General features: G+C 40.4%; 1 protein-coding gene across 1 annotated transcript in view; it reads left to right on the forward strand.

Moving 5' to 3' along the window:
- The window catches only part of rgs19 (regulator of G protein signaling 19), a 28,427-nt gene extending 13,964 nt beyond the window's left edge, over positions 1-14,463 (forward strand). The window contains 6 exon segments of the mRNA XM_054609480.1: positions 6,001-6,040; positions 6,043-6,090; positions 6,093-6,171; positions 7,897-7,977; positions 9,276-9,510; positions 11,770-14,463. Of these exon segments, the coding sequence (XP_054465455.1) occupies positions 6,001-6,040; positions 6,043-6,090; positions 6,093-6,171; positions 7,897-7,977; positions 9,276-9,510; positions 11,770-11,958 (672 nt within the window). The 3' untranslated portion in view covers positions 11,959-14,463.
- The last annotated feature ends 3,346 nt before the right edge of the window (positions 14,464-17,809 follow it).

A 17,809-nucleotide genomic window follows, 5' to 3' on the forward strand; every position in this document is an offset into this window, starting at 1 on the left:
CTACAGTTAACAAAACGTTTACATTTTAGCATTCTATAGCGTAAAATATTTAACCTCAAATACACACATACACGTGCACGGACGAGCAGTGACAGTAAACAAAAACACAGCAGTTGTTGCAGAGGTCACATGCATGTTGGCACGTGTTCTTTTAAAATGCAGACCCCTTTACTTCCATTGCCTGTGGATGGCGCCTCTTGCTATATTGTGAAGCTCCTCCCACTGTCTCGGAGGCTGTCCTGTCCAACCTCAACAACAGGCAGTCGGCTGACAGTGGAGGGTCGTTAGCTGATTAGACTCACCTGGGTCTTCAGGCTATAAAAGCTGGACCGTTTGTTTAATCTGTCTCACTCTGTTCCTGCAGCAGACATCCATAACGCAGCACCTTCTTTTGGTGTTACACCTTCAAACACTGCAACAAAACACACGTCACACTTCCATGCACAGCTTTCTTTTCTCCATTGAGTTAATCTTAGTTCAAAAGATTGTGTTTGTTTTCTGTTTATCTTGTGTTTGCTCCCTTCTTGTCACATCCCTCGTGCCAGCTTGTGACAATATCTACATCGACTGCAAGTCAAACGGCCGCTGTTGCTCTCAGCTTCCATTCAATTCACAGCAACCACTTGATTCAATCTTTATGTTTTATTGTATATTTGTTTATAAGTACAAATGTTGGCCTGATTGAGGCACTAGAGAAAGGGTTAATAGGAGTATTTCTCTTGCTACCATCACTCTCATGGCGTTTTCTTTTCCAGTGATTGTTTAAAATGTCTTGCTTTGAAAGATGTGTTTAACAGACCGACCAACTGACTGATGATGGCCACCCTCATTCAGTTTAATTAAATCACAACAATACATTAGTTTCAGTCATATATCTCCTTTTCATTTCATCTTCCTTTCTCTCGATCTATCAAAGTGACCCCCACCACTCTGTAAAACACAAACGCACACACACACACACACACACACACACACACACACACACACTCACAGAGGGCTGTTGGCGATCAGGTGGTGAGCAGTAATCTCTCAGATTAATACTTAAAATTAATGTTTAATTACTTAAACCCTGCTGGCAGGTGCAGATGCGTGTGTGTATTTGAGTGTGTGCGCACATTACACAAATGACTGGCAGTGGCTCTCTCTGAATTTAAATGTCATCTTGCTTTATTGGCATGTTATGTGAGTCCATCTGTGCTGCCAAAGCATGCAGAGATGGCAAACAAATTTGTACAGTACAAAAGAGAAGATCGCAGCGCAGTGGACCAATAGATTTTTCATGGACGCGCACATTAATGCATGCATTTAGCCTTAAATACACAGTATACAATTGCTTTTTTCTTTTCTTATTAATACAATTAATGTTAGCAACGATTCAAAATTTAAATATTAATTGTATGTCTCAACAGTTGCCTTGACGCGTTTGATGTGCTTTCTCACTGGCTTCAAGGGCTTAACTGTTTTTGCCGCAACGATAATCACGATAACTTTGATCAATATGATTATTTACCAAGATTATTCCTTTGATTTTAGTGACAAAAAATGTATATGCACTTTCACATGCAAAGTGATTGTAATTTAAAGTACTGTTACTGCTACATTCCTGCTAACGTACAAATGTGTCAAAAGAAGACTGGGACTTATCCACGGTGCATTTCCTGGAAGCAAAACTTTTGATCTAAAATAAAATCAACAGAGGACTGCTTTCACTTTCACGTTGAACTGCATATTTTGCTAATTAACAAATCTCAGCATTAAAATAAGACTTAATATAAGGTCCTCTTCACCTGAGTTCAGGGCATTTTGTTATACAAAATGGGAGCCAAATGTTCTACTCTGAACTGCAGCCACAACATTCTGGAACGTTTGTAACACGACCACTCCCCGAAAGTGAAACCACAACATCGCCCCCTGGTGACTCGCTGTTAGTTTAAGAAGTAATCTTCTTTTACATTTTTCAACGTCATTGTCGTAATAGATCATGTTCGTGTCATTGTGGAAAGCCAAAATTGTGACCGCGATTAGTACTTGATTGACTGTGCAGCCCTGCTTCAAGTTTTCTAGTTTGAATTTCTCCATAGCACAATGTGACGAAGTAAATTACATTAAAAACTGTCTGCTTTCTTAGCCTGAGCACTCAAGCAAGGCATTAATACACCTAACTGGTCCATTTAAGTGTCTTATTTGCCAGTGTGTTTGTTGCGTAGCAGGACGGTGCAGGAAATCAGCATGTGTGCTCTGTCAACCTTACCAGGATAAATACAGGTTAAAAAAATATTTACAGAGATGGAGTTAAGATGAGGAGGAAGTCAACCACCTCGTGTGTGTGTGTGTGTGTGCGTGTGTGTGTGTGTGTGTGTGTGTGTGTGTGTGTGTGTGTGTGTGTGTGTGAGAGAGTGTGTGTGTGCGTGCGTGTGTGTGGTTTCTAGGCATTTTAATATGATCTAGTTTAATCAGATTAACACTCCGACCTGAATCCTGTTAAACACACAAACACGCACACACACACACACACACACACACACTGAAATTCACGTGGGGCAAGAGGAAGTGAGACATCTGCTCAAAAGGAACTGTGCACATAATCTTTCTTTCTTCATGTCCTTCTCTACATAGTCTTTCTTTCTTTTGTTCTTGCTTTCTTCTAAACTGGTAATGAACCTTCTCATGTTCAGTCATCACCTCCGGGAAAACATGAATTTACACACATACACTTTCCGTACAGACTTGCCTTTTCACACACACACAAACACAAACACACACACACGAAGGCAGAAATGTGATAGCTCTGTGTTATAAAAGATGTGGTGGTGATAAAAGAGAGGAAGGGAGTGTTCCTGTCTTTGCTCTGACAGTGCAGGTAAACTGTGACACTAGTGAAAGTGTGTGGTGTATTTTGTGTGTGGTGTATTTTGTGTGTGTTTCAGCAGTGAGCACACCCGGTTAGCAGCACCACAGCTGACTACCTTTCTCAAACACATTAACAGAGAAATATACCAGTTAACTTAATATTCATGAGTCAGGTTTCTTTTCACGTTGGCAATGTTGTGGTCACTTTACAGCCTGACGCCCTGCCCCCCCCCCCTTTTTATTAGTTAGCCTCTGACTGACTAGCATCTGTAACTCAGTGGGTTTTCTCTGTGGGTGTAGTAAGAGCTGGATACGCTGTGGTGTGTCAGCCTTGCTGCCACGTTGCTCTCCGATGGTCAACCACAGTACTGCAGGTAAAACGTTTTCATAAAATAAACATTTGTAAAATTGTCGAAAGGATACCTCCAAACTAAAACTGGATTAAAATTTGTAAAACATTTCCGATATGCACCCATATGAGTGAGAAACTTTCATTGGAATAAATGGGCACCGTCTTGAAGAATAGTATCCAGATGTGATTATACATCAATGGTTTCATCACAAAGGCTTTCTCTCATCTTTCTTAACTGGCTTGAAACAAGATAAATAATATATTATTTCAAGTTACCGGGTCCTGATTGGTTCTCCCTGATGTAATGATTCTGTCTGTCACTACTTTTTCATTGCTCCGGCCAGCAATCAATCAGTCCTCCACAACAGGCAGGACATACAAATGGTGCAGGTTACTGCTTTCATTCACTAATCCACAGTATTTCCTGCATCACCATTCTGCCACATTCACCCGCTCTGAGTGTTGGCATCAAGCACACACACACACACACACAAACACACACACACACATAGATCAGCTGCCCACTTCTGTCCCTGTGCTGGCAGACACACACACACACACACACACACACACACACACACACACACACACACACACACACACACACACACACACACACAGAGTCGACAGCTGGAGGCTAATGTTAGCTGAGCTATAGCTTCACCATTTTAGAGAAATGGAAAAATAACAAAAGCACCCAATCTGATGATGGCATCTACATGGAATTATGTACACACACACACATACTGTTGGTGTGTATGTGTGTGTATTGGCTTGCTTTTCTTTTACGTCCGAATGCACCTTTTATGTGTGCATATTGATGTAACTTGTGTCATTTCACAATGAGAGTGTGCGCATACTTGCTGTCTTTTTTTGTGCATGTGTTTGTGAGCACATGATGAACACTGCGAGCTGGACAGTGTGCACATATGGCCACGTTTCTTAACTCTTTCTGGCCCATGCGAAGTACCGTGACATTCTTTGAACTTTTTTAGACGATGGAGGGAGATTTAAGTAGAATGTCATAAATAAAGCAATTCAAGAAGTTTGGTGTCCTTAGTCCAGAACCTAAAGTTGAAAAACCTGTATTTGTGTTTGTGTGATCCTCTGTGTGTATTTTTGTGTGTGATCACAGCTCAATCACATGATGCATCACATTGCCTGGTCTGTCTCCATACCCGCTCTCTTTCACTTCCTCTATTCTACATGGTGCCTCTCTCTTCCTCCATACCCTCTCTAAATGTGTACATCTATTGTTTCCCTCTTTCTCTCTGCCTCCTGTACTGTATAGTCTATAATCTTGCAATCTTTCGACATCTCTCACCCTTTTTATCTGCCAATCCGTTTATTTATTCCCCCTTTTCTTGCTCTCACATCATATAACTTTTTTATTCTTTCCTCTTCAATCCCCGCCCTTCCCCATCACACTCTCTGTTGGAGAAGAAAAGAGTGTGTTTTGTTCATCTTAATCTAAACCAGCAGCGTTATGCTTTTTTAAAGCCTCATATAGTGCTCATGCCCTCAAGTCACTGAAATGTGCTTCTTCCTCGAACTGACAAAACTCTCTTTCTTCTCCAGTTCTCTCTCTCCCGCCTTTATTTACAATTCAATTATTACCACTATTAGTCTGTTTCACAGAGGCAGTTGTGTGGTAGAGCCTGTCCAGCAGAAAAGACACTAATGTAATCAAAGACGATTTTATTGAAAAAATAAGTTGTTCTGTTATTGTTTGACTTCAGATCCTTCACTGTGAACTCATACTTATCAATCATCTCTAAAGGCAAACTTGCTATGTGTAGCATTTGAAAACACTGACACACATATAAACTGTGCTACCTTGACCATTTTTAGACCGTTCTTAGCTTTTGTCTTACATAAATGGTGTTGTTAAAGCTCAAGTTTCTCAATATTCAAACTCATTTCTATATGTTTGAACTTCAGAAATATCTTAAAAATTCCTTTCTGTTCCATCTCTGTATGCTGTTGAGCAGAAATTCCTTAAACCTTTCTAGCCACTGGATGCTGCTTTGTTGCATCCCGATTGATCGTGCTGGTCTCAGCTCCACAAATGCAACAATGCAGCTAGAGGCTGACTGAATTCTTTGGAATGTCTTTTAAGCCCCTAAATTAACTGAGCATCGATTGATTTATACTTAAATGCCACCTCACTTCAAACAAGAGACATAGTATAAAAAAAACACGATCAAAAACAAGTATTATAAATAAGCAAATAAGCAATAAAAACAGTAAAGAATCCACAATAACTGAAATATTATATATACAGACAGAATAACTATTATAGCTATTATTACAAGTACATATGATTGAGAATAAAAATGAATTGGTGGTCCCTGTGGACAAAAGCGGAAGTGTTCCTGAGCACCAGAGAATACCTGCTTGTACAGCAGCAGGGTCTGACAGCCCTATGCAGTCCTGGTTCGGGTTCTCCCATGCCTCCCTTTCCTCCAGCAGGGAGGTGTAGGTGTTGGCTCCCTGCGCTGACCAGCACAGCATTAAGACAAAACTGTGAAGCCACTGCTGTAATGCACACTCTGTGTTAATGTAATATATAAAAAAAAGTACCTTTAATTTGTATACTTGATGTACATTTGTTGATATTACTTTGGAGCTTTTACGTACATAAATAGGATTTGGAATTTTAAGTATTCTTAAGATTGTGATATTGGTGCTTTTACTTTGGTAATTAAAGGAAAGCACTGCTTCCACCACTATAAATGACAATTAAGAAGAAATCATAACATTTCTCTTTCTCTCCCTCTCTCTCTGTGTCTCTGCAGTACACTGGTCCAATCCCGGCCGAGCGAGGGGGCGAGCTGGCCATGGGGGAGGTCGCAGCGAGACCTCTGCACTGAGCGGGACGGGAGGGGGCGGGGCATGACCACTACCCAGAATTCCCAACGGCCCAACGCCTGCTGCTTCTGCTGGTGCTGCTGTTGCAGCTGCTCATGGTAGGAGACGAGAACACACACACTGCATTTACACAGAGAAACACACACACACACACACACACACACACACACACACACACACACACACACACACACACACACACACACACCTGGCCCACATGTTAAACCTCTTATGTAAGCAGATACTGTTCTGTCCTGCAGGACTGTACCCAATGTCATGTTGTACATTCTTTTATTGAGGTTTTAAATGAAGATTCAAATGTCTGTCCTAATATTGTATTACATCATCACCTTGAAAAGATCCTTAAATAATATCCTCGATTTGATCAAATTGAATGAGTTAGTTAATTCTAGCAGTGCCTAATTCCCAATGCGATGCATATCTGTGATCGAGGGATAACCGCCGCACGACTCTCATCACGGCGACGGCCGAGCCGCTAAAGGTGATAACAGAGCCAACAGTGCTAACAGAGCTAACAGTGTTAAATGATCAGCTGGGCATGAGCAGTTGCTGTGAGCCTCTATATCGGTGTCGAAGTGTTACTTGAAAGCCCAGTGCGTCTCACAGACGTTAAAGGGTGCCTTGTGCGTCGGTATCAGACCCAGAGGGCCGTGACGATGCGTCGGTATTTCACGACCCGGGAATGAGACCGGTCTGTGTTCCGTTGAAAAGTTGTGTCGTGCTCCGGTGCTCGCACATGTTTGTGTAGTTGCAGAGAGTTAAGTTCTGTTTCCTTTTAAAGGCTAAGCGGTCGTCAACCATACAGGCACAACTCAGCTCGCTAACCAAAAACCTTCTTTAAAACCGCGAAAGAATCGGCGTCAGTTAAAAAGTTTCAGTTTCTGGTATGTTTCTGTGGTTCTAGTTAACAGCTGTCCTGCTGTAGATCATTGCACAACTTTTTTAGTAGCTTCGTCTGCCTTGTCTGTCTACTGAACAGTTACTTGACAATCTCTGCAGGCATCAGACACTGCAAGCACAGCAGCCCAATCTGACCAATCAAAGTTTTTTGCGGTTTCCTCTCCGTATACTTTCAGCCTCCGAAGCATCGACACATACTTATATTTTTTTAGGAGGTACGGGTCAGCTTTGGTGGAGCCTTTGGTGTTTTTTGGCTGCCAAGGAGGGAGAGGACAGTTACTTCTAGTAAATATTGTCTTCTGATCCCAAAAAAAGTTTTAAACTTATTCACCTCAGAGTCTAAGGTGAATAAGTTTAAAACTTTTTTGTAGGGCATAGATGGTCTAAGACCTCCACCAGAGCCTGTCATGTCTGTGTTGAACTCTAGTGTGGCTTTATTCACACACACACACTAAAACACACAGGAAGACATCGGACGGAACTGTTCACCATTAAACACAGTGAGTCTCCAGACATTAGTCAGACAGTAGCTGTACAGTGATTAGGTCTCTTTAGTTCCCACAGGGGAACTCATTATTTATAGCTCTCTTTTCCTCTCTCTCTCTCTGTGTTACACACACACACACACACACACACACACACACACACACACACACACACACACACACACACACACACACACACAGACACACACACACACACACACACACACACTGAAGTTGTTGACACCTGTAGCTGCTGCTCTACCCTGCTCTTAACATAGCTTTGGTTAGTGTCATTAAATGGGGCAGTAACATCATTGTAGGTGATTGTACATGTGTTTATAGTTCTGAGAGCAATTACTCTTCTGTCAGCTGTGGTTTAGTGTGTGTGCAGTTTTATCATGTCAGTCTCATCGTCAGGAATGAAGAGGAGAGGCGGAGGAGGAGGAAGAGAATATCACAGGGCACCAAGATGGAAACCATACCAAACTGTGAATCTTGGTGAGTCTGCAGCACTAACTCACAATCATTTTGTTTGGTATAAACATTTTGTGATTAGGTTAAACAAGAAAGGATTAATTTTATGCCTCCCATCAGCTATAGCTGTGGCTGCAGGCATTTGGTTTCAGTTGTACTGATACTCATACTCAAGGATGAAGTGATTAGAATTTGATGGTCAAAGGTCAAGATCACTGTGAACTCACAAAACACATTTTGGCCACAACTCTAAAATGTAAATGCTAATTATGACAATTTTGGATAGACTTGGAAACTCATAGTCACCTGGACATCACCCATTGGTCGTGGACTCTGGATTTGAAGCCTCGAGTTCAGCAATTTGGCTGTCGACATCTTGGTTTTTGGGACATTTTTAAGCTACCCACAATGTTGCAGTTATCTTTCATGAACTGAAAACACACTGTGAAAGGGTTGTAAGATTCCCAGACCGGACCATGCATTCAGTCATTTACCGACTAGCCACGCCCTAAAGCATACCCTATCGTCTATTTTACTCAAAATGGGACCATGATTTACTAAATGTACATCATGCTGTATTGAAAAATGACTTGAAAATAGCAATTAAAACAATAAACCCACGTATACAATGTTTACTGAGGAAATAAATCAAATCAGAAGTAACACAACCAGAAGAGTTACCCCCTGATGGCCATTGAAAAAAAATTAAAAAGGCACTTCCTCTTTGGCTTCCCTTTTCATAACTGAAGGTTGCTGCCTGATATATACAAAGCCTACTAATATCCTAACAGTTTCACTGACATTCAAATTAGCATGGTTCCAATGGTGACATGTAGCACTCACAGTTCCATCATGGACTCTAGAGACCATGAGAATAAACACACTTGTATCCCCTGATGTCCTGGCACTGTGTGTATTTTGGTAGATCAGATTAGATTCAGAAAACAAAGTACTTTAATACAATATAGAGGACAGTCTAGCTTTATTGGTGGTGTATGCTCTATTGAGTGCTTTCTAATTTTAGTTCTGAATGCAGCATTCATCAGATATTTCACATTCATAAACAATACGGACACACAGGTTTGGTACATATTGAAAAGACAAAATAGCAGTTACCAGAAATGAAACACAAGGCAGCAACAGAATCCAAAACATCCAAAGCACTACAAACTGTAATGCAGTTATTAGCGAGATAGAACATCTGTACCAATTTCTCCTTTTAAACAGCTAGCTGCGTACAGGGCATGAGCTTTGGACCACGACCATTACTCAACAACGAATGAATGAAGAAATGAACCATCTTTTAACTCTTCTTTCGTCAGCACCAGACCCTCAGCGGAAGAGATCCGTCTGTGGTCTCAGTCTTTCGACAAGCTGATGAAGAACCCTGCGGGTCGAAATGTTTTTCGTGAGTTCCTGCGGACGGAGTACAGTGAGGAGAACATGCTGTTCTGGTTGGCCTGCGAAGACATCAAACAAGAAATCAACAAGAGCGCCATTGAGGAGAAGGCACGCTCCATCTACGAGGACTACATTTCCGTACTGTCGCCAAAAGAGGTATGAGTGCTGTGAGGTCATTGCAGTTACACACCTCTGTTTCTAACTTTACGGTCAGAAGGAGCATCATGTTGGGTTTGCCAGTTTTAGCTGCTATGACAGCATCCTTCAAACTGAACGTTCTTAGCATCCAGAACACTCTTATCTTTTAGATTTGATTTGTTTTCATGACGTAGCTCACAAATGCAATGCTCTCTGGAATCTTAGGGTCAAATCCTGGACATTTTCAGACTGTTTAAGGGAATAAAGATTTAAGGTTTGTGTCATTGTTTAAATTTCAAGAGATTATTGCAAGTTAGTAACTTCAGGATGATCAAAACATGTTTTTTTGAGGTCAGGTTTTTTGTTTATGGAACAACAATGTTTTGAAAATGTTTTCTTTGGTAGGATCTGGCTTCCATATTCATTTTGTTTTCCAGTGTGTTTGTTGCGTAATCTGTGCCCGACATACAGTTTGTCGGTCTGTCCAAAATTTTGATTCACAGCATCTCAACAACTTTTTCCGTACAACATGCTCCAGTGATTTATATGGACCACAGAGCTAATGATTTCCAGTAGAGGCATCGTCAGGCAGGAGTTCCTGTTTGGGAAATGGATTGACACCATGCTATAAAATTTACTGAGCATGTCTCTGCTCCCCAGATCATGAACCCTTTGTTTTTGTATACCTCCGTGCCAGCGTTAGCCATGGCATTATATTATTGTGTTGGCAGTCCTTCCCTTTTTTGTGAATACAATATCTCCAGAACCCCTAGAGGGAACTTCTTCATATTTGGCACAAAGGTCCACTTGACCTCAAAGATGAACTGATTTATAATTTGCTAGTCAAATGTCACTGTGAGTTCTTTTGTTAAAATGATCCCTGTTCCTTGCTGTCTTGTAATACCACTTGTACCTTGAGAGGCAATAGTGAGGCACTGTAGCGTCCAGTCTGACCTCAGTCCAACATGAGAGGACAAAGAAGTAGAGCTGACCTGAATGCTTGTCAATCACTCTGCAGGTACAGGGTCCTTGTTCATTTTGATATCTCGTAATTGGATTAAATCCAAAGTGGCAGAAAAAGAGAAAAAAATCGCTCCAATGTTTTCAAATGCTGACCCCTATTTATTTTAAACATGAGGCTACATGTTACACACCGCACATTTTCAATTGTTTCATGCTGCACATGAAACAATTCCTGCTGGTGATAAACTCACACACGCTGAATGTGTTAAAGTTGTTTTTTTTTGCTGGTGAGAAATGGGGGAAGCACTGCCGGCTTTACTGCTATTTTTAACTGACTGTGTGTGTGTGTGTGTGTGTGTGTGTGTGTGTGTGTGTGTGTGTGTGTGTGTGTGTGTGTGTGTGTGTGTGTGTGTGTGTGTGTGTGTGTGTGTGTGTGTGTGTGTGTGTGTGTGTGTGTGTGTGTGTGTGGTTAACAGTGGTTGCTTTATTAAGTTGGAGCGCTGGAGGCGTTGCTTCACCGGTTCTATCACAAGCGTGTGTGTGTGTGTGTGTGTGTGTGTGTGTGTGTGTGTGTGTGTGTTGGCATGTTTAGACACGGGTGTGTCAGGCAGTAGAGGCTTTTTATAGACACATACATACATATTAGAATACAGAGATATATCCAGGCGTGTGAGTGGCAGAGAAGATGCATGCCTGGCTGTCTGACTGCATGTGTGACCTTGGTAGGATGCCTGTCTCTCTTGTGTGTGTGTGTGTGTGTGTGTGTGTGTGTGTGTGTGTGTGTGTGTGTGTGTGTGTGTGTGTGTGTGTGTGTGTGTGTGTGTGTGTGTGTGTGTGTGTGTGTGTGTGTGTGTGTGTGTGTGTGTGTGTGTGTGTGTGTGTGTGTGTGTGTGTCCTAAATAAGAGCAGAGAGAAAACATAGGAGACTGCTTGTCGTGCTATAAATATCTGCTGGTGCCGTGTCTGTGGGGCCCTTGTGAGTGTGTGTGTTCCAGTGCTGATAACTGTATGTGTTCAGGCGTCTATGGAAGATAATAACAAAGCTACAGAGCACAAAACAACTTCAAACTTTATTCAGCCAGCGAGTCCACATCTGAGAGTTCAGAGACAGGTTCTTAGGTGCAGTATGAGTTTGAAACCAGATCTCACTTATTTTCTGCAGGTGTTTCAAGCACTTTTTAAAACCTCCTTTCTCCCCAACTGTGTATGTCAAAACTACAAACCGTGAAACAATGAGTCTATCAACAGAAAATAGATTTGCATGTCCTTTTAATGTCTTGTTTTAGCTCTAAACTAAACTGAATGTCCCACCAGGTGAGTCTGGACGCCCGAGTTCGAGAGGTGATCAACAGAAAGATTCAGGACCCGACGCCTCACTCGTTCGAAGACGCCCAGCTACAGATCTACACGCTGATGCACAGGGACTCCTACCCACGATTCCTCTCCTCCAGCATCTACAAGTCGCTCCTTCACGGCGGCTCGCGTACCTCCTCTGAATCCTAGTCCCTCACCACCTCCCTTGATGCCAGACCATTTCATCACTTCTCCAGCACAAAACTTTCCCAAAAATGATCAGACAGCTCCTCGCCTCCTCAGTTCACTTCTGAGAATCTCAAATCTCTCCGATTACTGCCAAGACTGTCCTCTTTTCTTTTTTTTTTCTTCTCCATACCCTCAACGTTAAGTATTGTTACCAAGACCTTCCTTCCTCCTCTCAGCTTTCATCCCCGGTTGACTCCTCTCTCCTTTATTTCCCCTCTTCTCTCTTTGTTCTCATTAAATCTTTATTTTTTTGCACTCCGATCCCACTTTTTCTCCCCCCACTCTTCCCACATTTCACTAGTAAACTCATCAACATAATATACAAGTATTTGTCAGGTAATAGTTGCATTTTTTTTTTTATTTGATTGAAAAAATTTTGTGTTATTTGAACAATATCTTCTTTTATTTTTTGTCAGGAGGGAAATATTCATAAATAATTTTGTCAAATTTAAATTAACTCTTTGTAATTATTTTCTATTTTAATTAACACGGCCGATGACAATATTTGACACATAGCCCAATATTGTTTTTTAAAATGAACTCCCCCACAGCCTTACAAACAAACATTTGTTATTAATAGTTTGACAGTGTCAAACAAGGGTCCACTTACTATCTTCTCTCTGGAGCTTTTAACCACATCTCAGTCTTCCTCAGTGGATGGTTTTGCACAATCTGAAAGGTCTGAGCAAATTCTGTCTTGAAGGATGTGGTTGGAATGTCTGGAAAAAGCTAAGTAAGTAGACCTTGAATAAGCCTGACAAATATTGGATTTTTTTAAATTTTATTTTAATCTTCCATCCTCTCCTGTCGACTCCTAAAGCTACTGAACACTTCCATCCTTCTATCCTTTCAACCAATTTCCTACCTGTGAACCTCTTCTTTTCCCTCGTCTCCTCACCTTTTTGTGTTTTTCACCTCGAGGAGAGAAGGAAGTCATCCGGATGTTGAAGTATTCCTTTGGGATATTATTTACTTGGGAGATTTGAATGCATTTCAATGGGAGAAGTATACACCTGTGCCACGGATTCTTATTGGATTTTTACTAATTTGCCCCTCAGTTGTTCGATGAAGAGCCAATTAAAAGGTGTTTATCCCTGACATCCGCCCACTCCATCACCTTGTTTTTCATCCTCAAGTTCTCCACTTTGAGAAATGATGGAAAGTCAAAAGGAAAAAGATGGATGCTGTCATATTCCTTCTCTTTCTCTTTCTTTTTGTTCTTTCAACTGGAAAACACAAGGTGCTCCCTCCATCCCCTGCTACAAACCACAAGATCTTTTTCACTCTTGTTTGCTGGATCAATCATTTCACTCCTGTGATAAACAAACGGACAAATGGATGGACGTCACCTCCTTCTGACTACTGATTTACAAACAGACAAGGTCTATTTTTTAAGAGAAAACTATATGAAACATTTCAAATATGTTGATTATTCTTGGTTTTGTTTATTTGGTTTACCCCACTCTCTCCCCTTCCTGGACTTTTTGCAAGAGACTGTACTGATCTCGACCCAACTCAACACCACAAACACCACTGGTGCAATAAACACTGGAGTTTGGAAGAATACACACATTTACACACATTTACAAAATTTGTGTTACTATACAATTGGATAATCCATACTTTAATATTTGATTAGCTGATCAAAAGCCTCTCAAATGTGAAAATTGGCTTTTTGCTATTCTGTATTATTTTAGATTGAATATCTTTGCGATTTGGTTCAACAGAGAACGTTTGAAAAACTATCTTTTGGTTCTTGGAAGTTGTGTAAGTCCAGAAAGTGTCATAGAAAATGAAGAGGTCAGAGTGAGGGGTCGCTAAGGTTCAAAATTGAAAACTGCAGTTTTATTGGTCAGGAAGGACCAAAGAAGATTAAATGGTCTCTCTTCTCTAAAGATCAAGTTCTAAAACTAAAGATCATAGTTATCCTAGTAAGTATAGTAATACAAATCTACACACACTATACATCCCTCTAAACACACACCAGGGTGGCCTACCTGGGCACTGCTGCTGCTGACCGCTGCCTCCATGACCTCTCACCTTTGACCTCACCACTGTTTGATGCCCACTCGGACGCCTGCTCCTGATTGGCTGCAGGAGGTTGTTGGGCTGAACTGTGGTTGGTCAATTCAGGAAGGGGGGGTGGGAGGAAATCCCAGGTGCAAAAAATATATAAATAGATATATTAATGAAAAAAAGCTTATAAAAATGATATGTAGAAAAAAAGATGTTATGTGAGATGGGATGCTTACACCCTTCATGGGAAATGTAGTTTGAAGAAAATAAATATTTGTAGTTGTCTGCGGAGGCTGGAACAACAGATTTAAAAAAAGAGATGCCTAGGACAATTACTCAGAATGCATTCATCTTAGTATTGTTAATGTTATTTATTTTATATTTTGTTAAAACTGTGATTTTAATTGTATATATATATATATATATAAACAAAAACCCTTGAACATCCAATGAGAAGCAGCTTCGTTTGTTCAGTGTTTGTGGAATTGATTTTCTCCCGGTGTCTTGTCTGAGTGAGATGGACTGGTACTGAGTCTTGTCAGTACCAGTGTATCTGCTGGGAATAAAGCCCTCTACCTTGCCACCTTCACTTCTTTGATATGATAAATGATTTATAAAATGTATTGGGGTATAGAATATTTTTTTCCACGCTCAGAATGAAGTAAGTTATTATGTTGTTTGACGACTCTGGTCTTATTTTTACAGCCTGATCGATATTTTGGGGGGGGTTTGGAGCTTAAAGGATCTGATAAGGACATACAAACACATAGTTTTTTGCACTTTTGTTTTAAACATTCAGTAAATGATCAACATAAACAATCTTGAGACGCATCCTTTTTAAATAAACAAGGGTTCTAAACGGACACTTTTTTTAAGTGAAAATCCTGTTTGACTTGATTGTTTGAACTGAAAGTGAACATGAACTGAGCAGAAACAGACAGAGCTCTTGACTTCCTCTGTTGATACTCCCAACACTCAGTTCCTAAAGGAAACCAACACACACACCCAACCTGTGAAGCAGTCCATTTGTAGTGTGTGTGTATGGATTTCTGGTCTTTTTCCACAGTTCACTGTAACCTGAGACATTTGTGTTTGGGAGTAATTCTCTATGGGACACACACACACACACACACACACACATACACACACACACACACACACACACACATACCCACACAGTATAAAGACACACACTGTCTCATACCTCCATATTCTCACACAAACGCTCACTCACTGGCAATTCTTTATCTGTCCATCAATGTTTCTTTCCCAGCATTCCACTCTCGTTTTCTGTTGATGAAAACTGATAATCTTAATTTCTCCTGCTTATCACTTTCAGAGCTGTGTGTTCTAGTCAACCGGCAACAATATTTTGTTACTCTAATATGCGACAAGTAGGGCTGTGTATTGGCAAGAATCTAGCGATGCGATACCTTTCGTGATACAGGGATTACGATTCAATATATTGCGATAAATAAGTCAATATATATATATATTTTTTTTTAATTAGGAAAACTATCATATTAAAAAAAACACAGCAAAATATGCTTATAAATTAGTTTTGAAAAAAACGTTTTGAAGGCAATTAGAACAATGGGTTCTGCATTCCCACTCCTACTTGTAGTGCTATATATCTGCCACAAATCTTTGGATGTAAACTATTCATACATATTTGAGTTCTTTGAGTATCGATACAGTATAACGAAACATAATATTGCAACACTCAACAAGTGTACCGATCTTTTCTAACACATGCAATTTTTAAAGTAAATTCCTTTAGCAATTAACTGCTTATAAAATTAACAAGCTTTTATTTTTACCCTATAAAGTACCAATTACACAGCTCTTTCCAGGATATTGGAAATAATGACCCTGTAAAAGTTGGCGAATTGGATGCAATTCCTTTTAGCTTAGCTAGCAACCATGATTACTTTCGGTAGCCTACCGTATCTGATTAACATAGTTTCTGACAAGAGTAATTGCTGGGATCTGAGAACATGGTGATGTTATTCACAGTGCATTCATACAATGGTGACTACAAGTACTGCAACCTGAGTGTGAGTTGGAGAGAGGAGGGCCGGTGTGGTCAGAGTTTGTTGTGTTGGAGTAAAGAAAGCGTAGCTTATTGTTGTCTAGAGCAGTGGTTCTCAACCTTTTTTCAGTGATGTTCCCCCTGTGAGATACTTTTTTAGCCAAGTACCCCCTAACCAGCGCAAAGCATTTTTGGTTGAAAAAAAGATGTAACACACAGCGCTCTGCCATCAATGTCTGATTTATTAAACTGTCAACACTGAAGATTGCATTGTTGCATTAAATTCAGTTTTTGAACTTACACTTATATTTTATTGAATATTTATTAAATACATTTTTTTAAAGGATTTTTGAATGGATGCTAATTTTAAATATATTTTTTAAAAATCTCACGTACCCCCTGGAGTGCCTTCACGTACCCCCAGGAGTACACGTACCCCCATTTGAGAACCACTGGTCTAAAAGATGTTCAATGCCATTGCTGAATATTTAGATGATTATGACAATGATGATGCAACTCAAGATTTCTCACCGCAACTTCTCCGAGTGAGACACACAACAACAAATAGACCTGATCAAGCGAAAGGTTTGGCAAAATGTTTTAAATCTGTCCACTTCTAGTAGTTGTGAATAAATGATGAGGCGTTGTTCCAAGCGACTGCAGCCCGTTCGTAGCGGCCGCCTGCTCCCTCCCTCAATACTGGACCCTTTTTCAATAATTGTTGTCCCTTTTATTCACACAAAAACATAGGAAAATCGGTTCCTGGTTGAAATATACCGAATTTACCCATTTAATATTCAACTAGAATTTTCCTTAGCTTTATAGACAAAATGGCTGTGACGTTAACTTTTAGATGATTCCTCGTCCCAACCATGCCGTAAACCAAATATGGTGAAAATAAATAAATAGTCAGTTAGGAACAATTACATGGTCCGTTTGTAATCCGTTCACTAAGTAACCACTTCTCTGTACTGCGTTCTGTCTGAACCACATGACTTCAGTCTGTTTTCCATCCAGGAAGAAGACACCTAACAGATCTCTCTCTCTCTCTCTCTCTCTCTCTCTCAGCAGTGTTGTCACAACAAACACAACCGGTGCTGTGTTTTCTCACCACTTTTCATCGCCTATGTCAACATGCTCGCACCAATAGCTTCATTTATAAAACACCTCACGGCTGTTAGCATGATGAAGAATTCTGTCGACAGAGATCATAGTTTATTTTCTGTCATAGTTCGCCGATGTGATGGTGCTAGAAGATTTTTAAGGAAGAAAAGAACAGATTGTCTACAATTAAGTCAGACACACAGCTGACTTTTCAGGAAGTGTAATAGGGAATACTTTGATAAAGTCTTTACTTTAAAGAGCAATTTAAAGTACTTAGACTTTGTTTTTATTTTTGGCTGTCCCTGTGAACTTTTAGAAAACCTCTCATTTGACTGAAGCAGGGTCTGTTAATCTGCCCACCTCAGTCCTGGTTCTGGTTCTCCTGTGCCTCCTGGTCTCGTCTACTTATGTAGGTCTTATAGAGGCATCAGTGTAACATTGAGACGGATTCACAACTAGTTAAAAGTTCTTAATGGTAACCTAAATATCACTTTAAAATGATGATTTTACTGAGCATGAGTGGTTTAATAACTTATCTTGCTGAAGTGTTGTAGTGTGTACTGCAGGGTGCATCATTAGAGGGTGTGGTTACTGGTTCAACAGACTCCACACTGTTGACCAGAACTAGCATTGATGCTGGTTGTTGCATTATTATCACAT

This window comes from Anoplopoma fimbria, chromosome 12 (assembly GCF_027596085.1).
Source record: "Anoplopoma fimbria isolate UVic2021 breed Golden Eagle Sablefish chromosome 12, Afim_UVic_2022, whole genome shotgun sequence".
In the NCBI taxonomy this organism is placed as follows: Eukaryota; Metazoa; Chordata; class Actinopteri; order Perciformes; family Anoplopomatidae; genus Anoplopoma; species Anoplopoma fimbria.